Source organism: Tachysurus fulvidraco, chromosome 24 (assembly GCF_022655615.1).
Source record: "Tachysurus fulvidraco isolate hzauxx_2018 chromosome 24, HZAU_PFXX_2.0, whole genome shotgun sequence".
NCBI lineage: Eukaryota > Metazoa > Chordata > Actinopteri > Siluriformes > Bagridae > Tachysurus > Tachysurus fulvidraco.
In genome coordinates this window covers 14,089,623-14,116,352 of record NC_062541.1, presented here as the reverse complement: position 1 = coordinate 14,116,352, position 26,730 = coordinate 14,089,623, and the positions used below count along the sequence as shown (strand labels likewise).

Genomic DNA, 26,730 nt, shown 5'->3' with positions numbered 1-26,730 from the left:
CTTGACCCAGAAAAATGGGGTGTAAATGTACAGCCTTATTCTGGTAAGTTTGTGTATGTGGTGTTTTGAGACGGTTTCTCTTAAACACCAGGTTAGTCATAAACTCTTGGTCTTTTCAGGATCGTCTGCCAACTTTGCTGTGTACATATCAGTATTGGAGCCTCATGGGAGGATCATGGGGCTTGATCCCTGTGATGGTGGCCACCGGAGCCATGGATTTATTTTGGACAAAGAGAAATTCTCTGCCACCTCCCTCTACTTTGAATCAATGTCCTACAAGGTATTGTTTATTTTTTGTTTATTTGTAAGGCATAATTATACTGAACCACTTGCCCATCACACCCATATGTGTTTCCTTCACAAACTGTTACTGTCATGACTCAGCCTGGACTTTGGCCACGTGCATGTGTTTATGTTCTTCGTCACGTGTCTGCCCCGCCCTTGTCTGCTCCTTCCGTTTCCACACACCTGTTTCCCATTGTGATTACCCTGTCTATTTAACTGTGCCGTGTTGCCTTGTCCTGTCTTTAGTCTGTGTCATGTTTACTGTTCATTTTTTATTAAACCCTGTTTATTTCGCCATCCTGCATTTGGGTCCGTTTTATTCCCGCATTCGTAACAGTTACAACCCCACTGAAGACCTTTGGGATGAACTGGAACACTGAGTGCACCAGCCATGCTCAGACATCTAGCACAGCGGTCTCCAATCTTATCCGCAAAGGGCCGTGTGGGTGCAGGTTTTCATCCCAACCAAGCAGAAGCCACACCTGATTCCACCTGTTTAATCAGCTGTTCTTGGCTTTTAGAAGACTCTGGTGTGGCTTCTGCTTGGTTGGAATGAAAACCTGCACCCACACCGGCCCTTTGTGGATAAGAGTGGAGACCCCTCATCTAACAGAAAGGGACTAAATCTAAATGGGATGTTCAATAAGCACATATGGGTGTGATTGGTCAGGTGGCCATAATGTATATATTTTATATCATTCCATGTCAATGTCATTCTAGCTTTTACCTATTTCTAGGTCAACCGAGAGACCGGTTACATTGATTATGACCAACTAGAGGAAAATGCTCGTTTATTCAAGCCCAAACTAATAATTGCAGGTTAGTGTTCTTGCTGGAATATTCTACCAAGGAAAATCATAGCAAATCACTTACCAGGTATTAGACAATCAATCATGTCTGCTATCGAGGACCAGGGACATGTGAGCTCAGATGTTTTCATTCTTTTTGAGGAAGTAGAATTATTGTATTTATTTTTTTTTTTTTACATTTATTTCTACCTTATCTTATTCTCATAGGTCCCAGCTCCTACTCACGTAACCTGGATTACGGTCGTCTGAGGAAGATAGCCGATGAGAACGGAGCTTTCCTGCTGGGTGACATGGCACACATTAGTGGACTTGTTGCTGCTGGATTGGTTCCATCCCCCTTTGATTACTGCGATATTGTTTCGACCTCCACTTATAAGACCCTGAGAGCCTGCAAAGCTGGAGCCATATTTTACAGAAAAGGTTGTTTCTTTGGGACAAAACAAAAGCTCTGTTCAAATTTGATTGGTTTTATTTTCTGTGATATCAGCTAACAGTTCTACCTATTAGGTGTGCGCAGTGTGGAAGCAGAAACAAGAAAAGTAACTCTTTACAACTTGGAGAGTTTGATCTGTGAAGCTGTATTTTCCAGACTGCAGGGAGGACGTCACATCCATTCCATTGCAGGTGATTAGTTCTGCATTTGTATTCCATTTTAGAATCATTACAGCTTATATTTGTGTTTTAAGAGATTATGATTAGCATTTAGGGGCACGGTGGCTTAGTGGTTAGCACGTTCGCCTCACACCTCCAGGGTTGGGGGTTCGATTCCCGCCTCCGCCTTGTGTGTGTGGAGTTTGCATGTTCTCCCCGTGCCTCGGGGGTTTCCTCCGGGTACTCCGGTTTCCTCCCCCGGTCCAAAGACATGCATGGTAGGTTGATTGGCATCTCTGGAAAATTGTCCGTAGTGTGTGTGTGTGTGTGTGTGTGTGTGTGTGTGTGAGTGAATGAGAGTGTGTGTGTGCCCTGCGATGGGTTGGCACTCCGTCCAAGGTGTATCCTGCCTCGATGCCCCGATGACGCCTGAGATAGGCACAGGCTCCCCGTGACCCGAGAAGTTCGGATAAGCGGTAGAAAATGAATGAATGAATGAATGATTAGCATTTAGGGGCATCTTTACACGAGGCTATGAGAAATATCTCTATTGCATTTCCTTCTGCTAAAATATCACCATGCACTTTTACTATCAATGTTCAAAATAAACAAATAAAACAGAAATATTTAGTTAGAAATTGCTTAATAATCCCAAATTATTATTATTATTATTATTTTTTTTGCACAGGAGTGGCTGTAGCATTGAAGCAGGCACTGACTCCAGAATTCAAGGCCTACCAAGTACAAGTGCTGGCAAATTGCAAGACATTAGCAACTTCTTTAATAGAAAAGGGCTACAAAATTGTTACAGGTAAGTTTTATGTTAAGTATTTACTACGTAGCAGAAACGTATTAATTTGTGCTCCCAGTCACGTCATTTAGCAACAAAATGTTAAAAAGAAATATAATGCTAATGTCCATGTAGCCTGGTTGGTATCAGTCTTTCAAACATGTTCGTCAACATAAACGTAAAGTTTTGTTTACACTAGTACTATTTAATAACATAGCAGTGACATTTGAGGAAATGTCAGTCAGCAAACTTATTTATGACCTCCTATGAGAAGTAGTCAGCTAACGAGAACAGAGGTTTCCAGTATCGTCGTCCAAGGCAGAGAAACTCAGCATGAATAAATAAAGGTTGTATAATAAGTCATGTAAAAATAAATGAAAGTGTACAGGTACGGTATGAATAAGGGAAATGGTGAAAAAGTGAAATATTAGCGACATTGCTAACCATCATCTCCTGAGATCACTCTAGGGTTGCCACCTTCAATACAGAAAAATAAGGGACGCCTACCGCAGCGGGGACCACAACCATCAGGGCCACGATGACCACAGTCCCCATGGCGTGCCAGTGGTGGTATATCATAACTTAAAACATGTATTCATAAAAATATTAAGATTGATACCAATGGACATTATAATAATATATCTGCTATTGAAATCAGTGTGAACAGATGCACTCAGTCTCTCACTATCACAACTTAAGTGGTCATATTGAATACACAGCTATGACAATAATAAAAATACGCCAACAAAGTGTGACTGAGAACACAAAAAATAAGCTTTTGGAGGAACTTGTGAACCATATTTTATTAACTTATTATTAAATTAACAGATCCATTACTTAATTATAACTTGCAAACTTGCAAAAGATCTTCCATGAAGATCATGAACATAATAACATCAGTGGATGTATATCAGTGTATCAGATGCCATCGTTCCATATGGATTTTCTGTCACTCTGACTGTCAAAAGAACCGGCGAGGCGGCGTCCCGCCCTCCTCTGACTCTGATTGGCCGTGATTCACTGTGAATCAGTGATTTCACGGGACGGGTGGCAACCCTAGATCACTCAGAGCCGGGATGCTAAGAAAGCTTTACAGATATTTCACAGAAGTTGTGCATATAGGAACATATCAGTGCTCCAAAAATATTTCTGAACTTGTTTGTGTGTTAAATATCAGTGGGAGGTGGCATTATGAAAACCTGAAGGACAAGTTACAAAACAATTTTGCTGGAATTATTGAATAAAATTGGTGCATAGAAGCCTTTAGTATCACCTTTCCTTTGCATATCCCAACTGTGAGGAGTTTGGGGTCAGAGCGTAGGGGCAGCTATGATACAGCACCCCTGGAGCAGGAAGGGTTAAGAACTTAAATTTGCCAGAGAATAACTCAAAATTCTTTCATTTATTCATGTAATTTAATCTTAAAGTCTGCATCTGTATTCAGGTGGTACCGATACTCATCTTTTCTTGCTTGACCTTCGTCCGAACGGAATCGATGGATTAAGGGTAGAGAAGGTGCTACAGGACTGCGCCATTAGCTGTAACAGCAGCCCCTGCCCAGGTGCCATTTCATGACTGGCATCACATGTCCCAGCCACGTAACCGATTAGCCCATCATAGACATCACATGCTATTGCTTTTTAGCAGATTTATTATAAAGCACATAGAAAATTACAAGAACATGTTTCAAAATTTTTTAAATGATCATTGCGTATGTGTACACATGATCTTTATTACTGCAGGTGATAGTGCATTGCACCCCTTTGGCGTCCGTTTAGGAACCCCTGCGCTCACATCACGAGGGTTTGTAGAGGAAGATTTTTGCCTAGTGGCAGAATTACTTCACAGAGGTGAGTTCATTGTGTTTTGAAATATAAGGCCATATAAAAAAGTACAAAAAAGGTTTTACTGCTATATTGATCTGTATGTCATTAGGCATTCAGTTGGCTGTGGACATCCAGAAAAACATGAACCCCAATTCTACTTTCAAGGAGTTTAAGGAAACTCTGGCTCAAGATAAGAACTATCAAAAAAGAGTACGAGAAATCCGAGATGCGGTAGAGGCTTTTGCTGGAAAATTCCCCATGCCTGGACTGCCTGAGCTATGAGACTAATCCTCATTCTCTGTTCCTGTATCGGTGCTATAAAAAGTACCTCAAACTTTAACTGTGCTAGAAATGTGGGAGGAAAACACACATTTTATACAGTTTATGACGATGTGCAATGATACAGAAAAAATGCACACTATTTTGCATTGTTTATGATTCAGAAATAAAAAAAATAATAAAGTTTTTCTTCATTCAGATTTTAACAGTATTCAGACTATATTAGATCTTCAACCCGGTGTCATGAATTGGGATGTGGTAGACTAGTGGTTAAGGTGTTGGGCTACCAATTGAAAGGTTGTGAGTTCAATTCCTATGTCCAAAAATGCTGCCACTGTTGGGCCCCTGAGTAAGGCCCTTAACTATCAATTGCTCAGTTGTATAAAAAAAGAGATAAAAATGTATGTTGCTCTGGATAAGGGCGTTCTGCTAAATGCTGTAAATGTAAACCGAATCCTGACAGGAATGTGCCGTTTCCTACAGTCTATTTAAACGTTTCTTCAATTCCTCAACACAAACGTTTGATCATGTATTTTACATGATCCACTTATACCAGTGTCTCTGCAAATATAGAAATGTTGCCAAAACAGACGTAAGTGCCAAACATCTGCCAAACCATGTGGAAGAATATGCTGTAGCCTGATGAGACCATGGTTGAACTTTCTGGCCACAGTTCAAAAAGATATGTTTGGTTTAAAAACAAAACAGCTATTCATCCAAAGAACACCATCAGCCAGGATGAAGCACGGTGTTGGGAGCATCACCTACTGTACATGCTATGGAGCTGCGTATCTGCTTCACTTCGACAGAACGATATATAGATACTTTATTCATTCCAGTGGGAAATTCCCAAATTCCATGACATACAATAAATTCTAAAAAATGTAAGTTACATTTAAGTTAAGTTTAATTTAAGGCTGGGCAAATCTGGGTGTTAAGGTGCATTGTGTAGTATGGTTCAGAACAGTAAGGAATTTTAGCGTAACCCTTCCCCCCACCACCACCACCAAGATGGGAATAGCGCTTTATCATCATGGATCATGGATAGCTCAAAATAAAGGCTTCAGATAAAGATCAGTGTCCAGATTCAGTCCACAATCCACCTGTTTTTTCATGGATGCGAAGCAGCAGTGAGTCTAAAACGCTGAATGATGTATTACAAGCAAAGTTGCTTTAACAATTAACTAAAAAGGTTTTTCCCCAATTCGCTAGATCACATTAAATATCTGACATAAGTTCTTTCTTCAAATCCAACCAAAGGTGTGTAGACTTTTTTGTTTCTATCCACTCTATATGATAACGATAAAAAAAGACTCAACTTCACAACATCGATTTAGTAATATTTTAATATTTTAATGAACCTTTAAGGCAGAAAACATACTGGGCGAAAACTCAACGTACTTGAATAATGCCCCGAAAAATATCACTTGAACATTCACAGATCGTTTTCAATAAAAACACAATGTCTTACTGCACCCCAGACAAATATCACAATACGTTATATGTACTCTAATGAGCAACAATCTTCAGTTATGATTTGGACAAAAAAAAAAAAAAGCTTAGAAAGAAAAAATAAAGCCATTACATAATGAAATAATGTAGAATATGGTATGGCTTGTTAACATTCGTCAGAATGCAGGTCACATACAGGATATTTTAAGACTCTTCTCGATCGGTTAGATCACAAATGGAAAGCAAGTTATATTAAAAATAACTGGAAATTGGTGGCCGTTACAAAACTTCTTTTTTTGGACTTCATTTTTGACCCATCATGCAGCAGCAAGCATAGCGTAAAGGTGATGTTAGCATACTGAGTGGTGTGTTGTGTGTGTGTGTGTGTGATGTGTGTGAGAGTGTGTGTGTGTGTGCGTGAGTATGTGTGAGATGTGTGTGATGTGTGTGTGCGTGTGAGTGTGTGTGTGAGATGTGTGTGTGTGTGCGCGCGAGATGTTTGTGTGATGTGTGTGTGTGTGCGTGAGTGTGTGTGAGATGTGTGTGTGTGTGCGTGAGTATGTGTGAGATGTGTGTGATGTGTGTGTGTGAGATGTGTGTGTGTGCGCACGTGTGTGTGAGATGTGTGTGTGTGAGATGTGTGTGTGTGTGTGTGAGATGTGTGTGTGAGATGTGTGTGTGTGCGCACGTGTGTGTGAGATGTGTGTGTGTGAGATGTGTGTGTGTGTGTGAGATGTGTGTGTGTGAGATGTGTGTGTGCGCGTGTGTGTGTGTGAGATGTGTGTGTGCGCGTGTGTGTGTGAGATGTGTGTGTGCGCGTGTGAGCGTGCGCGTGTGTGTGTGTGAGATGTGTGTGCGCGTGTGCATGAGTATGTGTGAGATGTGTGTGTGTGTGTGTGAGATGTGTGTGTGTGTGTGTGAGATGTGTGTGTGTGAGATGTGTGTGTGCGCGTGTGTGTGTGTGTGAGATGTGTGTGTGCGCGTGTGTGTGTGTGTGAGATGTGTGTGTGCGCGTGTGTGTGAGATGTGTGTGTGCGCGTGTGCATGAGTATGTGTGAGATGTGTGTGCGTGTGCATGTGTGAGATGTGTGTGTGTGTGAGATTTGTGTGTATGAGATGTGTGTGCGTGTGTGTGTGAGATGTGTGTGTGTGTGAGGTGTGTGTGCGCATGTGTGTGAGATGTGTGTGTTGAGACAAAACGATCACTTCCATGTCACTCCTCATGATTGTGATTCTTAACTGAATCCACTAAAAAAAAAAAAAAGCCACTCCATCAAGTTCTCATGCTCACACTATTTGCACACAACACCAAGACAACATTATATCATTGCACGTCATTGTACATCAGACTAAAGGAAATCCACGTGTGAGATAGAAACGAGCGCTGCCGTGTCGTTCGCCTGTGCGTTTTCCAAACATGCAGGATGTCATCTAACACTTCTGCACTACTGAACTTCTACCCCCCCCCCCCCCCAATGCAGAACTTTGTTCAAACCGAAGGGCGTAGCAGAGCTAAAACACACGTGGCAGTTTGCTTGCTTAAAACTTTCGTCAGTTCCAAACCCGCCGTTCATTTTTCTTTGTGATAACTTACAGTATTTATACAGTGGAATAAAGAGTAACACAGAAGACGTATTTCTGAAGGAAAGTGCGCTGAATTCGAGCGTCAGTATTTTACAGCATCCCCATCAGACTGCTCTTGGGTTTCAATGGAAATAAATCGGTACACGAGGTTAAAGAACACATCTATGGCGACACCTTACGACGTAAACGCCGTAGTGACGTACTGTAAATGCCATCTTACATTTTCACATTCGGTTTAAAATAGATTCAACACCTCTTGATAAATGCTGCCCAAAACATCCAAATCGGTTGTTTCTTGTCAGTTGACTGCACTTTTACCCTAAACTGGCTCTAAAAAGGAATTTTTTTGTGTGTTCATACTTGAACTAGACGTCAGACGTAAACATTAGCGTAAACATCACACCGATGACACCGGACCATCCGTTGTAAAGCAAACACTGGGGAAAAAAAGGAGAAAAATAAATTCACTGGAATCGAATACATTCAGATTTCTTGGTCTCCTGATTTCAGCAGAGGTGCCAGAGAAGGAAAAAACTCAGAAGTTTTAACTTCTTAAATGAACAAAAGAGCACATTCAGATTTTATACAAATAGCTGGTGGTATAAGTGAAACTGAAGTAAGACTGGCTGACCCCTTTTAAAGGCCCCTGAAGGTAATGGTGCTTGATGAGCTCGCTCAAGAAGCGAATTATTTTACTCTCCTCCTCGGTGTAGCCGAGCTGCAACAAGAAATTAGTCCTGCGCAGTATGACGGCGTCGGCGTCCTGGTCTGTGCTGACGGGCAGGTGGAGGTGATGGCAGAACGTGTAAAGGAAAGCCTTCGCCGTCAGCTGAGTTAATATGCTCTGCACATGGAGATAGTATGTGCTGCCTCGTTTGATCTGCGTCCTGTGGTCTGCCATCTGACCGATTAGCGCTCCTTTGTAAGCCGGACATCGGAGCGTCTTGTTGTCACAGTCCAGGATGCCGATATATCGGCTGTAGCGGCTCAGGGAATGGAGCAAGCTGGAACCTGCTGGAGAAACCACCCTGAAGGGAAAAAAACATATTGTATAATCAATTATACACGATATAACCTTTGGCCATATGCGCTGCTTGTTGAAGAATTAATATGAATACATAAAGCTCCACTCTTCTTCTGAGAAGGTTTTCCACCATCTGCTACGGTTCCCTGAGAAGGTCTCTTAAATACAAAGTGGGGAGCTCGAGTCTGACACTTTAATGAACAATTTATTAATTAGAATAATATGTTTTTGCGAATTTGGAATTTTCGCACAACGTGTAACTGCAAAAAATACATCATTTAAACACGAACACAAAAGTTCACAATTACATCCAAATATAAGGATGAAGAGGAGCCCAAGTACTAATCCCAGTAGGAAAAGCAATACTGAATTAAATCTAATACATAAATAATACATAATAAAAATACATCATCAAATAAGCCAAACAACAAGATATAAAAACCCCACCCTACACCTCTCTCAACCCCATGCCTCCACACCTCAACCCCATGCCTCCTCACCTCAACCCTCCTCACCTCAACCCCAACCTCATGCCTCCTCACCTCAACCCCATGCCTCCCCACCTCAACCCCATGCCTCCTCACCTCAACCCCATGCCACCCCACCTCAACCCCATGCCTCCACACCTCAACCCCATGCCTCCACACCTCAACCCCATGCCTCCCCACCTCAACCCCATGCCTCCCCACCTCAACCCCATGCCTCCTCACCTCAACCCCATGCCTCCTCACCTCAACCCCATGCCTCCCCACCTCAACCCCATGCCTCCCCACCTCAACCCCATGCCTCCTCACCTCAACCCCATGCCTAATCACCTCAACCTATCTGTGCTATCTATTAGAAAAAGTGGAGTATAATTTAAAAACTGGTGCCAGATTTAGATTTATGACACATTACATAATTTATCAACAAATATAAACAAAAAATCAAATCTTCTTTAAGAACCGCAAAAAGAATTTATTAATCTCAATTTTTGTAGCAGCTATTTTTCATCTGTAACAGCCGGTGACATCATACCTTTGCAATCCGACAAGTTTCCATCGCTGAAGGTCGCTCAGCTGAAATGAGGTGGAAATCCAGGGCTGCACGCTTTCACCATACTTGCCGAGGTTGGGCACGAAAATCAACAAGGCGTTCACCAGCTTCCTCACGGTGCCTTCATCAGCTCCCAGAACCACCAGCGTTCTTCCACTCAGAAGACAGAATATGGCTTGCTGAGCAAACGGGTACTGCCTGATGAACCTCAGAGCACTGTGGCCTGCCTTCTTCTTCAGCCTCATTGTGACAGGACTGCCATAGGTGAAAGGAGAGGCTGCTCGGTCGGAGCTGGTGGACGTGCTCACATGACTGCCGTTGTCAGAAACGTCCTCCACGTTCATTTTCACCATCTCCTCTGACACAGAGCTGGGGCTGAGTTCAGGAAGCGTCAACCCCATGCTGGGCCTCGGGACAGTCAGCAAAGACTCTCCGAAGACGTAGTCCGCTTGTAGCACATGGTCTCTCTGAAGCAGGGACAGAGGCTCGCTCTTCACCACCTTGTCCCTACAGCATTCTTTTGGTTCAGGTAAAGGCTCCTCATAGATAAAACCATCTTGTCCCATACAACATGCTGTGTCCATTTGAACCAGTGTTTCGGTTTCAAACACGTCGCCATGGTTCAGATCCGATCCACACTCTAGAGAAGAGGACGTCATTCCAGCAGCAGCTGCAGCGACAGGCTGAACGTTTCCTTGTTCCTCAGATGAGGAAGTAATGGGACAAGCCATGCTGCTGCTGGGCGTCTTTGCAAAAACATCAGGAATTCCCGGACTAAGGTTTATAAACGCTTCAACGCTCCGGTCACTGCTGAAACTCCCTTTCATTTCATTGTCATTGGCATCTTCCGAGGTTTCCTGTGTAACGTCTGAGGTACTGGACTCCTGAGGGCCGTCTACTGTTTCAAGAACCAGCCTATTCTGACTTCTCTCCGCATCATCAGCGTAGGATTCGAGGCTCACAGGCTCACCAGAGAAGTTGGACGAAGCGTGATGTGTGGCAAGGTTTGGGTAATAAAGGTTCCTGGAGCAGCCTTCTTCGTCGTCGTCATCATCTCGTTGCGACTCAAAAAGAAAACTGGTGATCTTCTGGTTCCTTAAGAGAGCTCGGTCAATCTGGCTGGTGTAAATAAAGCAAAGATCGCCTCTGAAGCTCTTCTCGATCGCGTTCAGTTGGTCCATGGTCTGATGGAAAAAGGCAGATTCACATAGTTCCTCTAGGTTTTTTAAGCGTTTATCGAAACATTTTGCAGATTTTGCTTTAATAAGCTGGGGGACGTAAGACGGGTGCTGACTACCGCTATCTGTCCCCACTGGTTTCTCCTCATGTCCAGAATGATTAGAAGACAGTGTGTGGTCCACCGAACTCGCTTCAGCTCCGTTATCCGACTCGCACCGCACCTGATCAGAGTCTGTCCTTTTACTGTTAGGATATGATGTGATTTGCCTCAGCAAATCTTTATGCTCGTAGATCGACTTTTCCACGTTTGCCAGTTCGTTAGCTTTCTCGATAACCTGCGTGGAGTAACAGCCGCTGTTCATTTTCTGCAGTTCGGTCTCTTTGTGAAGCACGGATCTGGTGTATTCCAGGTCGCTCAGTTTCTTTTCCAGTTCGTTCGCAAAGGCTTTTCTGTTCCCTGATTTTAAGCACTCGGAAGCCCTGGAAAAGCCGGACGAGAGCAGCTGGAACTGCTGCATAATCTTTCTCTCGTCCGCTGAAATATAAGCCATGCAAAAAGGACGTACGAAGCCACGTGCCTCCAAATCGTACAGGGTCAAGTGATGCACGTAGGCAAACGCCCCTTCCTTGGAATCACCAAGGACGACTTTAGAGTCCTCGACAAAATTAAGCTTGGGGTAGCTGGTGCCTGGTGGATGACCCACAAACGAAGCCTGGTAGTCCACAGACATGATGCGCAGGGAGAAGTAATTGAGGTCAAACGTCCCACACACTTTTTGATCATTTGGAATTGTGAGTAACGGCTGTGGTCCGACCTGCTCCGAGAACTCTGAGATAAGGATGAAATCCTTGGAGAACTTTGCATAGGAGGTTTTTAACCACGGATTGGTGTTTGCATGAGGAAACAAAGGCACAGAGAACTCCTCTGGGATCGAGCACTGGTCTGGGAAAGAATCTCCAAAATCATCATCTTTGGTAAATGCCACCACATCTGGGGATCCGATCATGTTCTCGATTTGTTAAGAGCAACATGAGAAGAAACGTCCTACTGCACCAGAGCCAGAGGCACTAAAACAAGACACTAAACCCTGCACCTGCTGGAGAGCTTTAACACTCTGGTCTCCATCACTGGGCCTAATTGTACCTCCAGAAACGACAATATGAACAATTCCACACCGAATCATCTACAACATTCGGCTCTGCCACTGACATATTTACCGCTCCGTCGTGAGGGTCACTTCATCCACAGCACATTCTCACACATCCTGAGTCCCTCAGCAGCCGTTACTAAACAACAACAATAATGATTATAGGCGTTAGAGTCAATCAGAACAGGTTGCACGATTCACATATCATATCCATGCCACAAATTGTCAGGGTTTTATATGAAGATCAGATAATCGGATTACGTCCGTGTACGTTTTCCGGTACGCCCTACGTCATTTGTCCACCCGGAAAACCTGTGATTAAATAAAAATATATCTATTAAACACACGTGATAAGCGTTTTACAAGCGCCTTTTATAGAGAGTATTAGTTTCCTGCTTTGGCTCCTTTTGAAGTGATACGTTTGATTAATTATCGGGTATGTGCTATGGGGTGTTTTACGACAGTTCACGACAGTTCGTAGCGCGAGACTACATGATATTTAATCTATGTCAGTGACTTTATAGGCATTTTATTTTTTTTTTATTAAGCATTAAATCACTCATTACGTTAAATGCATTTCTGTTTGTGCTTTTCACGTGTCATTGTGTTTACTAAGTTTCGTGCTAGCAAAATTTGCGCCATACTACCTAGCCTGCTAGTTCACATGATTTAGATATCATATCCATGCCAAATGATTGCTGCGTATTGTGTATAGATCAGCGGTGCACGTCTGCGTGCTGTTTTCCGGGACGCACCCACGTCAGAATTGTGCGTACAGTCGAATGTAAATGATTAACATACAAAATATATTTAACGAGCATTTTATATGTTTGTCGATGATCCAAAAAGATTATATTGGTCACGTCTCGCTGTTTATGAAGTGGTAGTTTGATGAATACGCGTAAACAAGTCTTTTACGGCAGTTTACGACAGTTTACGGCAGCTGAAACAGGCGCCGAATTCAGAAAGTCCCTGATTGTTTTTCTGGGAGCTGAACAAACTTCCTGAACATTTTCGCCGACTATAATAGTGTTGTTGTTGGGTTTTTGTTTTTTTTTTAAATCTATTTAACTTAATTCTTATGCCGCCGCATATTTTATGGAAAGTTTCATTTTAGCAGTTTTGCTTGGTTCCATATTAGCTAGCAAGTTAGCTAGTTTCCATGACAACAAACTGGCCTTGTTTTGCTAAAGACACTTAGCCATGGAGTAGCTGGGAGTGATGATCATTGTGGGGAAGTTAAAGTCTCTATTAGCAGCCCAGGGTCGTATTTGTCGCTCTATATCCTTTAGTATGATCAGAAGAACTCCGATTAAGAAAGTGCTTTGTGTAGCTGAAAAGAACGATGCAGCTAAAGGCATCTCAGAGATCATGTCAAATGGCAGGTCAAGAAGAGTGAGTGTGATTGTTAGTGGCACATCATGATCACTGAACCCTGGTGCTTTTGATCACATCTTCAACAAGTGTGTTGTCTTGTTTTTCCCTGCACAACAGAGAGAAGGTTACTCAGTCTACAACAAGATATACGAGTATGAATATAATCTTTTTGGACAAGTAAGTGCTCTATCATCTACATCTACACTTACATTTATTTCATTTAGCTTTACATCTTTATCCAGAGTGACTTATAATTTGTTTCGGTTTATATAACTGAGCAACTGAGGGTTAAGGGCCTTACTCAGGGGCCCCAGTAGTGGCACCTTGGTGGACCTGGGATTCGAACTCATGACCTTCCAATCATTAGTTCAGCACCTTAACCACTATTGTACAACATCCCTACAATCACCAAGGTTATGTGAATCCGTTATTAAAACCACCCTAAAGTGTCTCTGTGTGTTCATTTCATTACAGAATGTTTCTGTGTGCATGACATCTGTGTCTGGACACCTTTTAAGTCTTGAATTCAAAGCTCCTTTTCAGAAATGGTAAGTCTTAATCACTTGTTTCATTAGAGCTGGATGTGTGTGTGTAAAAAATAAAGTGAATGTACATTTGAGTGTGAAAGTTTACATCTTCCAAGTTTTTTTTCTTTTTGTTTTTTCTTCAAACCAAAATAACGTTGAATGAATGAAAGATATGTTCCACGAAACAAGACAACAAACCAAAACGTAAAGCTGAACCTTAAGAAGACAGCAGTGTAAAGCCATATTTGGACAGGATTAAATTTCCTTGAGAAGTTTGCATGAGCTCCAGTATGAATTTATCTCTGTCTGGATCAGCCGTGTCAGTGTTTTTCTCCAGTTTACATTTAGAGTATGACCGGCAGAATGACTTACTGTTTTTCCATGAAACTGATCATTTTAGTCACAGATGCACTCGTCTGTGAGATCCTATAAATAAAGATGACGTGCATCACATGAATTGCTGTTGCATCCAATTCAGTCTTCTCTAAAGTGTGTGCAAATTTGTGTGAAATCAGCTGAGATTTAAATGCTCTCATTGACGTTGTGTAATTCTAACAGGCACAGCTGTAATCCAGTCTTGCTGTTTGATGCTGAAGTGGAAAAGTATTGTCCTGAAAACTTTGTGCAAATTAAGGTATGTTTTTATTTTCCATTCTCATAAGATGTACAATGTTTGGAAGCGATTTCTTTTCACATAGCACTCTGATCGTCTCTTAGCGGACTTTGGAGAGAGAGGCCAGACAGTGCCAGGCTCTGATCATCTGGACTGATTGTGATCGTGAGGGAGAAAACATTGGCTTCGAGATCATCGACGTCTGCAAAGCTGGTGATGTCTTTGATATTTTCATCTTTTCATTAACAGTTGTAATTCGTGGTGCTGAGACAGACTCTGTTCTCTTCTAGTCAAGCAAAACATTCAGGTGTTCCGTGCTCGCTTCTCTGAGATTACTCCCACTTCCATTAGGAGAGCCTGCGAGACTCTGACAGAGCCGGACATTAACGTCAGCGATGCTGTGGATGTCAGGCAAGAGCTGGATCTCCGCATCGGTAAGTGGGATTATCTCTACGCACTATATTGTTTGTTAAAATTTGTTTCTTTGATTCAGGCAGTTGTTTTTCCACCCCTTTCCAGGAGCGGCTTTTACGAGGTTCCAGACTTTACGGTTGCAAAAGATCTTCCCAGAATCTCTATCTGATCAGCTGATCAGTTACGGGAGCTGTCAGTTTCCTACCTTGGGCTTTGTGGTGGAGAGGTTTAAAGCTATTCAAGCGTTCATCCCTGAAACCTTCTTTAAAATTAAAGGTACAAGTTTTAATCAAACTCTGTCATAAATATATTATATTCATTACATACAGCCAAAAGTATGTAGATGTCTGAGCCTCACACCCACATGTGAGACTTCACCCAAAACTGTTTCCACAAACTTCCCTGTACACAAAGCACAGACCTCAATGAAGACACGGTGTGAGAAGGTTGGAATCCTGACTCTGACTCAACCCCACTGAACACAGACTGAACCCCTGACCTCCTCACTCTTACACCATCAGTGTCTGATCTCACTAATGCTCTTGTAGCTGAATGAACACAAATCCACACAGACACTCCAACATCTAGTGGTAAGACGTCACAGAACAGAAAAGTGTAGATTATTATAACACTTCAACAAGCACAAATGAAGTGTTTATAAACCTTTGGACACATAGTGTACAGTATTATTTAAAGATAAAGACACACTGAACCTATAGGACGATGCATTCATGGCATTTGGCAGACGCTTTTATCCTACACAACTTGCAATATCACCAAATAAATCCTGACACTAGTAAAATATTCTCTTGGGGACAGGAAGGTAATCTGGTATATAAAAACACACCAACAATACAATTGATTTGTTTGAGTTGTTTATAAAGTGCTAATTTAAGTCCTCCATGAAGATCTGGGTCTGTATTTGTCGTTTGAAGACAGTCAGCGACTCAGCTGCTATAAACATTGACGCAGAGGTGCCTTTTTTTTGTTTTCCGTCAGTGGTCCATGAGCCTAACGAAGACGAATCGGTGGAATTCAGCTGGAAAAGGCATCGTCTCTTCAACCACACGGCATGTCTCGTGCTTTACCACTTGTGCATGGAGGTTAGCGATATGATTTGCCTCATTTAGGGATTAAAGATTGGCCGTGAATTAGAATTCTAACTCGTAAGAATGCAGTGTAGATTAAAAGTCGTTCACTGGTCATATTTTCTCAGGACCCTGTAGCAAGAGTGATGTCTGTAACAAGTAAACCAAAAAACAAATGGCGTCCATTACCCCTCGACACTGTGGTAAGTAATCAAAGCTTTCTAATACCTTAAACTTGAGGAATTACATGTCAAATAGATGATTTATTGTGGTTAACAGATACAATATAAACCTATGTAAACCTATGTAAGCCATAACCACAGACAGGCGAAGTGAATAACATCGATTATCTGGTTATTATGGCACTTATCAAGGGTGGGATATATTAGTCAGCAAGTAAACAGTCAGGTCTCAAAGCTGATATGTTGGAAGCAGGAACAATGGGTAAGTCAAGTCAAGAAGACGCGTGTAAGGATCGGAGAGATTGACAAGAGCCAAACTGATGGCTAGACGACTGGGTCAGAACATTTCCATAACAGCCAGTGTTGTGGTGTTAGTGCCTACCAAAATAGTCTAAGGAAGGACAAGCAGTGAACCTGTTCCAGGGTTGAGAGAGCCCTAGGATTAGTGGTGTGTGGGAATGAAGACTAGCCTGTCTGGTCCTATGTTGCCATGTGAGTGTGTTTAAATATATAATTGTGTGTGTGTGTGTGTGTTTGTTTTTTTTACCCAGGAACTTGAAAAACTGGCTTCAAGAAAATTGAAGATAAGTGCTAAAGAGACCATGAGAGTAGCCGAGAAACTGTACACACAAGGGTACGTGTTTCAGTAACTATTTTTACAGCAGTCTTGTATTGTAATTCTTCTTCTTCTTCTTCTCCTCTTTCCCTCCCCTCACGCCCTGAGTGCCGGACAAACTAACGTCTTTCGTTTCTTCTAGGTTTATCAGTTACCCTCGTACTGAGACCAACATGTTCCCAAAGAACCTGAACCTTGTCCCGCTTGTTGAGCAGCAGACTCAGGACAGGGAATGGGGGGCTTTTGCTCGAGGCATTTTAGAAAGCGGTGGGCCAACACCTCGAAACGGAAACAAATCCGACCAGGCCCATCCTCCCATTCACCCTACCAAGTACACAAATAATCTTCAGGTGGATTTCATCTTGCAAATACCAAATACATCAACACGAAATCTAAGCAATTAATATAAAATGTTCTGGAAGTGATCTTTTATCTGAATTTGATATTTAATGAGTTTCATCCTCTAAATGAACTTCTACGATTTTCATAATTTTCTCTCGTACAGGGAAACGAGAAACGTGTGTACGAGTTCATCGTTCGTCACTTTCTGGCCTGTTGCTCCAAGGATGCTCAGGGCCAGGAGGTGACTGTAGAAATTGACATTGCTGAGGAGAGATTTTCTGCAAGCGGACTGACGATTATCGCTCGTAACTATCTCGACGTTTACCCCTACGACAAGTGGTACAACAAGGTAATGTTCCCAGTAGGACTATTTTGTATCGCTAAAATTGATATCATGCTCAAGCAGAGAGATGTTTTACTTCTTACTGCGCAGGTTATTCCGTTATATACACCTGAAACAACATTTCAACCGACCGCTGTCGAGATGGTGGAAGGACAGACGAGTCCACCTCAACTCCTCACTGAGGCCGACTTGATTTCTCTCATGGAGAAGCATGGCATCGGTATACTATAAAGCTCATAAGATTTTATGATATCACTTTTTACAGGACCAAAAAACAAAACAAAACAATGGAATGCTTGGTTTTGTAGGCACAGACGCAACACACGCCGAACACATCGAGACCATCAAGAGCCGTATGTACGTCGGTCTGACGGATGATCAGAGGTTCCTTCCTGGGGAGCTTGGCATGGGTCTCGTCGAAGGTACACAAACTCAAACCTGGGGTCATTTAGTCTGATAACTGTTTCATTTCCTGAGGTGCCAAATTATGGTCAATAAATAGCAGATAACAATGTGGGGTTAAAGGCTTTACCGGATTTCACTCGATGTGAGGAAGACTTGTTTTTTATTTTTGTACTCAGATTATAGATTTATAATCCGGATGCTACTTTTTCCATAATCTTTGCATGTGAACAAACATAATTGGTTTGTAATGTAATGATAATTAATTAATTAATATATAGTATGTTGAATATTTATAACTATTATTGTATATAACAGGGGTATTCAATTAAAATTCAAAGAGGTCCAGTTTCTAAAATTTCCTCCCAGCAAAGGTCCGAATCTTATATCGTCACTTAAAATAGTGTACCCTCATGTTAATAAAATCAATAACGCACCTACATTTCTATATCATTTATTGTTAAATTTCAAGTGTTTTCAAAGTCTGAACTTGTATGGCACTTGAATGGAAAACAATCCTGTAGTTTTCTTTATTACATGTCAAGTAACAGACAACAGACACTGAATTTCTTCTGAATAAAATAAATAAAAAGTGCAAACACAGATTTGTGCAGCCTGAACTTAGGGCCTATATTTCAAGTAATGTAAAACCTTCAGAATCTTCTGAATAAAATAAAAGTGCTTTTAATCTTTAAGAAAAAAATTAAACAAAAGACATTTTAAACATTAACTACATTAATAACACAGGAACTTTAGGCAAAAGAACATTTCAAGTAAAATAGAACAGGGCAGAATTTACTGAATAAAAGAAAAGTGCAGAGTTTGAGCAGCTCCCTTTTTCCTCTCTCCTTTCCACCTCTCCTTACTCCCTTTCCACCTTCCGTTCCTACTGAGAGAAATGGACATGTAACTGTCCTGTCAGCAGTTTGAATCTTAATTGTCCTGTCAGTGTAATTAGGTGCATTACTGCCACCTTCTGCTCTAGAGTATGGAACACAAACAATCTGTTTTTGGCTTGGCTTTTGATGACGCTCCTGTCGTAATAACTAGATTAACTGAGCATGAATGAAAGATTTATCTTTTTATTAATATCAAAGAGCTTATATAATCTTATAATATTAGATTATAATAAGGAGATGCTTAATATGATAATATTAGAATTTTAACGGGTCCGAGCAGACCCGGATCCGGACCGCGGCCCGCCATTTGGTGATGCCCGATATATAATTCATTCACTATTTACAAAAGGCATAGGTTTGATACCAGCAACACCAATAAACAACAATCTTGTCATATTACTCCATTAATGATGATGATGATTCTTGCAGTAATTAATATATTTTGTTTAAAAAATTCTGAATGCATTGACTGTACAATTACAATTTCTGTTAACTGTTACTGAAACTGGTACAATTTCAGGGTACAATTCCATGGGCTATGAAATGTCTAAGCCACATTTGAGGGCAGAGCTGGAGGCAGACCTGAAGCTCGTGTCTGAAGGGAGAAAGGACAAGGCAACTGTCCTCAGACATCATGTAACGAAATACAAGACAGTTTTTATAGAATCAGTCAGGAAGGCGAAGAAGTAAGTCCATACTGTTCTTCAGGTTATTGTATCTTAGCAGTGATTCTTTTTAATGTTGGGAGGTGAAAAGGTAAAGAAATGTAAAAGTGGACATTACCCAGACCTGGAACAGTAGCTAAAGTGTTATAAACTGTTAGAAACTAAAGAACTGAAATGAAAGGAGGTTGGAAAAGATGGTTGTGTCTTCACTGAGGCGTGAGAGGGCAAAGAGAGTTTTGCTGACAGTCCCAGTAACACATACAATTACAACACAATTAAACATGTTTTCCCTGTGTCATGTGCTTGATGGCTATGATCCATTATGCAAGTAAAACAAACATGCGGTAATAACATTTACTTCTGTTTTTTTTATCTCTATATTTAGTTCTTTTACAATCTGGAAAGTAAAAAAAAAATCGCAAAATGGATTTTAATCATCATGATAGCAAAGAACCCTGTTTTTACTTTTTACAATAGGTGCTATATATACATGCAGTTTTTAACAAAACTTTCTTCTTTGTCTTCTTTTTCTTTTTTTCCTTCTTCTTCTTCTTTCTTTTTTCTTCTTTTTTTTCTTTTTCTTCCTTTTCTTCTTCTTTTTTCTTTTTTTCTTCTTCTTCTTTCTTTTTTTTCCTTTTTCTTCTTCTCCTTTTTTCTTCTTCTCCTTCTTTTTTCTTCTTCTTTATTTTTTTTCCTTTTTCTTCTTCTCCTTTTTTCTTCTTCTCCTTCTTTTTTCTTCTTCTTCTCGTTCTTCTCCTTCTACTCCTTCTTCTTCTTCCTCTTCCTCTTCCTCCAGGTTGGATGAGGCTCTGTCTAATTATTTAGGCCAGGCCCGAGATTACACAGAGCAAGAAGAACAGGAGTTAGAGATGCCGCTCCCGGTGCGTAAATGTCCGCAGTGCAGCCGAGACATGGTTTTGAAGAAGAAGAAGGACAGCACAGCGTAAGCCATAGACAGTGAAACATCACAGATAACACACTGTTATCATCCTGAAATGGGTGCATAATAACTAGAAGTGTTTATTCCTCTTATACCGCAGCAGTTTGGCAATGATTGCAATTTCAAATGTATTAACGATCAACTATTCAGGCTGTTTAACCATTTAGTTCTGTTTAAGATTTATCGAACATCTGCGAGACAACGTAGTTCCTGTTGTTTCTTACACCTCTCTTTTTTTCTCTCTCTCACTTTTGACAAAGTTAGCTTGTCGTTACTGAGAAACCCCAAAACTTAAACTTCTCTTCTTCTGAGGATTCTCCTGCGACTGAATATGTCTGACACGTTTCCCCCTCCCATACGTGTTAAATTAACGTTTTCTTACTGCAAGCTTCCCCATTTGTTTATCCACCTATTATTAGCTTTAGATTATGTAGCGTGAAATATAGAAGTAGTATAGAAATGATGGCGTGTTAGAATTAACATTTAATATGAATATAAATCTGTGATGGGAATTACAACTGAATCTCTTGCAAATCTTTTCTAGTGCAGTAATGTTTATAAAGTGAGGGAGGCTAAATTCTGACTGCATATGAGCTCAGCATGTTTCTGACATTTGCTAATTGTGTTATTTCCTTTCTTGTCACACTGCTTGACTTTTGTAGGAAGTTTCTGTCATGCACAGGCTACCCGAGCTGTAAGGCAGCTGTGTGGTTTCCAGATACCGTTCTGGAGGTCAGCAGAGATGACAGTGTCTGTCCATCGTGTCACCCACATCCTGTCAACATGTAAGAAATTAAAAAAAAAAAAAAAGACTGCAGTTCCTTTTCTGTAACTGGAAAGCATTAGATGAAGTAATGTGAGTCATTTTTGACAAAACAGAACCAAATACACCCTGTTTCTTACTCAATTTGTCTTCAGGCTGAGGTTCAAGTTCAAGAGGGGAAGTCTACCTCCAGGGATGCCTCTGGAGTTTGTCGGGTGTATCGGTGGCTGCGATGAGACTCTGAGAGAGGTCTTAAATTTAAAGTATCTTCGAGGAGGAGATTCCACCACTCAGGTTAATCGCAGTTCAACAACACAGCAATCGAATCGTCCAGTAAACAATCCTGCGCTTCAGAACAGGTCTGAGAACAGACCACCACTCCACAGTCCACCGGCCTGGTCCACACAGCTCTCACGGTCTGTCCAGAACAATGTTGTTTGTAACTGTAGCCAGGATGCTCTTCTCCTCACGGTGCGTAAAGAAGGTCCCAACCAAGGTCGTCAATTCTACAAGTGCAATACGGGGAATTGTAACTTCTTCCTGTGGGACGAACAGCAGAACGACCAGCCTGGGTCAGCAGGAAGGATCGGGTCAACGGGACAACCGAGCCCTAGCTTTCAACCACCCAGACCTTCTCTTGGCTTTGCAAATACACCTCAGCAGAAGCAGGGCAGCAGAGGATCTGGGGGAGGTGGAGAAGAGAGTATGTGCAGCTGTAACATACCTGCAGTCACAAGGACCGTCATGAAAGATGGACCTAACAAAGGCAGAGTGTTCCTCACCTGCAGCAAACCACGAGATCAGCAATGTGGCTTCTTTCAGTGGGTAGATGAGAACGTTGCTCCCGGTAAATGAATATATAACATATATATATATATATATATATATAAAACATATATTTAAGCACAGTATAGAAGCACATGTTATTTGAAATCAATGATTTATGTTGCATTCATTAATAGTAGAGAAATTGGGCGTTTCTCTAGTAATACATCCATAATAATTGTAAAAACAAATTGTTCAATTTATATACCTACTAATCCTCCTGAACATAAAGTTTGTGTTAGACCCAAAATAAAAATGAGTGACTTGAATCTTTATTCGATTGTTGTATGGATTTATGTATGAAAGACTCTGCACTGATTTCATGGTTTGGTTCTTTTGAATTAATCGATTATGCGTCACAAGGAAAAAGGAAAAAAATATATACCATAATAGTAGAAAGCACTATAGCTGCTAAAGTTAGGATTCGTCATGATAATAATTTGTACTTATCATTTTCCTCTCACTCCCACAGCTGCTGTAGGGAATGTAAGAGGAAACAACAATAAATGGACTGCTAGTAAGAAGAACGAAGCCTCTTCAAGCAGAGCTTCTGCTCCTAAAAGACCAAGGACTTGTGGTATTTGCCATCAGCCGGGACACACGCGCACCAACTGTCCTCAGGCCCGGTGAGACAGCATCATGTGGAGATGGTTGTCTATGTATATTCTGTCAAATAAATGAGTTTTTGTTATCGTTTGTAAAATTTTACTATCTAAAATCAGTAAACACTTTTACAAAATAAAAGCTGACATTAATGAGAATCTTGTCTTTGTTTTTATTTATCAAGTTATATGGAAAATTACAGTCCGATGGACTACATTATTAGATATTGTACCATTTTGCCTGATTTCATCACTTGGATAAAAAATTAAGTAAAATTAAACAACAGAGAAGCTAAAAGTTTTTTTGTTTTTATTATTTGTTTTGAAATGATACCTCTGCTAATAAACATTCATCAGTTACTTTAATGCATATGGTGATTATAATCTATTAATGCTTTCTGAACTTCGAAGTTCAACATCTTTCAATTGGCTCATCACTGAAGGGATTGGGGAAAATCTGGGCCGAAAACTTTATAGTAGAAACCCGCTGTAATCGGTGGAAGGATGAGATTAATCGTCTGTTTATCAGCCGTAATCAGCTTGCATTGTGTGATGTTTGTGGGTCCTTTAGATTAAACATAATACAGATATGAAAGGCTTGATATAAGAGAAACTTGCTACAGCGAGTGCTGTTAAATGCCTGAAGGTGTTCATTGCTGATGTGATGTGGAACATAGTGGTAAAAGAAAAAGAAAGAAAGAAAGAAAGAAAGAAAGAAAGAAAGAAAGATAGAAAGAAAGAAAGAACCAGGGAAAATAAGAGAAAAATTAAGAAAGGAAGACAAATGGAGAATCATGTGGTGCTTATTTCATTCCAGTGTGATTATGAACCATTAGCACTTAATGTTAGACAGGTCGCTAACTTAGCTAATGTTAGCATAGCTATTAATTTAGTTTGCATTTACAGCATTTAGCAGACATCCTTATCAAGAATGACTTACATTTTACTTCAATTATCTGCAAGTTAAGGGCCTTGCTTAAGGGCCCCAGCAGTGACAGCTTGGTGAATGTGGGATTTCTGATTGGTATTCCAACACCGCAACCACTAGGCTTCCACATCCCAGTGTAGTCCCAAGTAAATAAATGTAACTCTGACTAAAACATTTCAATAATAATTGTGTTTGCCCACTCTTTTGTGCACTAAACTAAAAATAATGAATTTGTTTTAGAAAATAGTGTGACTGTGATGGGGGGGGGGGGGGCACGGTGGCTTAGTGGGTAGCACGTTCGCCTCACACCTCCAGGGCCGGGGTTCGATTCCTGCCTCCGCCTTGTGTGTGTGGAGTTTGCATGTTCTCCCCGTGCCTCGGGGGTTTCCTCCGGGTACTCTGGTTTCCTCCCCCGGTCCAAAGACATGCATGGTAGTTTGATTGGCATCTCTGGAAAATTGTCCGTAGTGTGTGTGTGTGTGTGTGTGTGTGTGTGTGTGTGTGCGCGCGCCCCCTGTGATGGGTTGGCACTCCGTCCAGGGTGTATCCTGCCTCAATGCCCCGATGACGCCTGAGATGACGTGACCCGAGAAGTTCGGATAAGTGGTAGGAAATGAGTGAGAGTGAGTGAGTGAGTGTGACTGTGATTACGATCTATGCTGTAGATGACATTAGTGGTCTAGAACAGCTATTGTAAGCGCTTCAGCTTCAAGTCAAGAAACAATTTCAATTTAAATCCTAAATGATATTCATAACCACTGCGTGATCTTCTCTAAAATTGATTAAATTCTAAGACTTTTGTGTGAGTGGTTTTCTTACTACATTACCTCCCAGACAGAGATTTTATTCCCTCTACAAGTGAATCAGTATCAGGATGTGTTCGTTAACGGAGACAATGCACTTCTATAAGTTGCTCTGGATAAGGCTGTCTTCACACCACAATAACAGAACTCTAACACCCGACCCAGTAACACCCGACCTATAGCCTACTATCACACCCATACGTGCATATTGAACATCCCATTTCCAGATGTAATCTTTTTTTGCCGTTATAATAATTTCTACTCATCTGGGAAGACTTTCTACAAGATTTTGAGGCATGGCTGTGAGTCAAAAGGATTAGCTCGGGCACTGATGTTTGGTTAGGAGACCTTGGGTGCAGTCAGAGTTCCAGTCCATTCCAAAGGTGAGGTGGAGGTTCTTCTACTCCACCTAATACAGTATTTCACAATTGCTAAAACACATTTCTTGAAACCTTCACCCATATTCTCAAAACTTTAAACACAAAACCCAGTCTTTCATCTACATTCACAAAACCCATGACTCTTCTGGCAAAATCAAACACTTGCCTCAAAACCATTTGATCTGTGCTCAAAATCAAACAATGCTTTCAAAACATAAACACAGCCAGGCCAGTGAATATATAAACACTCATCAGCAGTCATTAGACACTACATCAAAAAATTGAGAACAAAGCGTCCAGAGCACGTAGTTAAAGAGAAAAAATGTTTATTAAAGTTAGAAATTAATTTTGCCATAAATAAAAGTAAATAATTCACAACTCAGTACAGAAAATATATTGCATACTGTAAGTACTGCAAGTAGTACAGTATTGAATTTCTGTATTTTCAACATAAAAATAAAGTAAGCCCAAAGAACAAAGACAACTCTAAATGAAAAGTGTATTACACAAAATATTGTGCAATATGAAAAATCAAAGTCAATGAGAGACTCATTCTGCCTCTGCCTCCCGTCTCCGTGCTGGGTCCGGCCAGAGGACTTCGTCCACATCACATGCAATGTTGTCCCTTCCTAGGGAACGGGGGAAGAACCCTCTTGTGCCGGATCCAGCCTTGACAACACTCTGCACCTATGTCATTACACGCCAATTCCATTGCCTGTAAAAGATTTACCCTTGTATATGGGTTACGATCATAGACCTTCCATCGCCACGCAGAGAAAAACTTTTCTATTGGGTTGAGGAAAGGGCTGTATGGTGGAAGGCAAACATTCACGAATCACTGGTTGATGATGAACCACTCATGTATTCTGACACCACGGTGAAAGCTGACAATGTCCCAAACCACAACATAGACAGGATGCACTGCCTGCTGATGATCCTGTTGCTCACATTCAAACAAAACATGCCAAAGATCACCCAGAAATGTAAGATGATGGTCAGTGTTATATGGCCCCAGGGTTGCATGACGGTGGAGAACCCCCACATTGCTTATGGCTGCACATAGGGTGACATTGCCAACATGCTGTCTAGGGACTTCCACAATGGCACATTGGCCAAGTGTGTTCCAGCCTCTCCTTCTTTTCTTATCCAGATTGAACCCTGCTTCATCTACAAAAATATATCCATGGGGCCTTTCCATGGAATCCATTTCAAACACCCTCTATATATAAAAGAGATAAATAAATAGTTTTGTAATAGTGTTACAGAAAGACAAACTTCTGCGAAAGTGTATGTACATGAAAAATATATGTATGTATATTAAGTGTATACTCTGAACGGGCTTATATTCTAGACAACTGATTTGATCACATCATTAGAAACAAGTGTGAACAATTTTGAGTTGTGTGTCGATGACAGCTGTGTTGCAGTTGTGTTTAACTTTTTCCACATGTATTTACCATTTTGTAACACAGTGCACAATGTGTTTTAGTGAGTAAGAATGTGTTTAGAGTTTTGCAAAAAGAGTGGATGAGATTTGCAAACAGTGTCTTAACTACCTGAACTCGTTTAAGGTTTTGCCTACAAAGTGACTGATTTGACAAATGGGTTTAGGCCACTGAGCATTGGATTCAGAGAATGGTGTTTAGTGTTTTAGCAATTGTGAAATACTGTAAAAGCATGGAGTTTGCTTTGTGCACAGGGACATTGTCATACCGAAAACAGGTTTGGGGATATTAGTTAAGGTGATGGGAAATTTTGAAGGGGAAAACACATACAGTTGTCCACATACTTTTGGCCTTATATAGTGTATTTCTATATAACATTAATGAGTGTGTTTTTGGGTTTGGAGAGAGAGAGAGAGAGAGAGAGAGAGAGAGAGGTGGGGTGGGATGACACACACACACACACACACACACACACACACACACACACACACACACACACACACACACACACACACACACACACACACACACACACACACACACACACACACACACACACACACACACACACACA

General features: G+C 41.1%; 3 protein-coding genes across 5 annotated transcripts in view; 2 read left to right on the top strand and 1 right to left on the bottom strand.

Annotated features, from left to right (window-relative positions):
• LOC113643972 (serine hydroxymethyltransferase, cytosolic-like) overlaps positions 1-4,780 on the top strand; it is a 9,447-nt gene extending 4,667 nt beyond the window's left edge. For both annotated transcript variants that reach the window (XM_027148422.2, XM_027148424.2), the window contains 9 exons: positions 1-43; positions 120-280; positions 1,023-1,104; positions 1,302-1,514; positions 1,602-1,718; positions 2,374-2,496; positions 3,920-4,036; positions 4,218-4,325; positions 4,411-4,780. The exon at positions 1-43 is cut by the window's left edge and continues 79 nt beyond it. In XM_027148422.2, the coding sequence (XP_027004223.2) occupies positions 1-43; positions 120-280; positions 1,023-1,104; positions 1,302-1,514; positions 1,602-1,718; positions 2,374-2,496; positions 3,920-4,036; positions 4,218-4,325; positions 4,411-4,583 (1,137 nt within the window). In that variant the 3' untranslated portion in view covers positions 4,584-4,780. The remainder of the gene's footprint in view (positions 44-119; positions 281-1,022; positions 1,105-1,301; positions 1,515-1,601; positions 1,719-2,373; positions 2,497-3,919; positions 4,037-4,217; positions 4,326-4,410) is intronic.
• A 2,484-nt stretch (positions 4,781-7,264) lies between these two features.
• Positions 7,265-12,408, bottom strand: smcr8a (Smith-Magenis syndrome chromosome region, candidate 8a). The gene is made up of 2 exons (XM_027148421.2): positions 9,658-12,408; positions 7,265-8,644 (listed from the first exon to the last, which is right to left on the bottom strand). Exons 1-2 carry the CDS (start codon positions 11,859-11,861, stop codon positions 8,191-8,193), a joined length of 2,658 nt encoding a protein of 885 aa, XP_027004222.2. The 5' UTR covers positions 11,862-12,408; the 3' UTR covers positions 7,265-8,190.
• A 147-nt stretch (positions 12,409-12,555) lies between these two features.
• top3a (DNA topoisomerase III alpha) lies at positions 12,556-22,759 on the top strand. Of its 2 annotated transcripts, none has more exons than XM_047807888.1 (19): positions 12,556-12,770; positions 13,497-13,556; positions 13,854-13,927; positions 14,465-14,540; positions 14,624-14,732; positions 14,810-14,953; positions 15,039-15,209; positions 15,933-16,036; positions 16,150-16,224; positions 16,755-16,837; positions 16,962-17,169; positions 17,325-17,510; positions 17,595-17,724; positions 17,813-17,926; positions 19,326-19,491; positions 20,267-20,413; positions 21,073-21,195; positions 21,329-22,020; positions 22,471-22,759. In XM_047807888.1, the coding sequence occupies exons 1-19, from the start codon at positions 12,687-12,689 to the stop codon at positions 22,626-22,628; spliced, it is 2,904 nt and encodes a 967-aa protein (XP_047663844.1). In that variant the 5' UTR covers positions 12,556-12,686; the 3' UTR covers positions 22,629-22,759. The 2 variants fall into 2 exon arrangements, with proteins under 2 accessions (XP_047663844.1, XP_027004221.1); XM_027148420.2 differs by lacking the exon at positions 12,556-12,770 and adding an exon at positions 12,799-13,397.
• Positions 22,760-26,730: the final 3,971 nt, after the last annotated feature.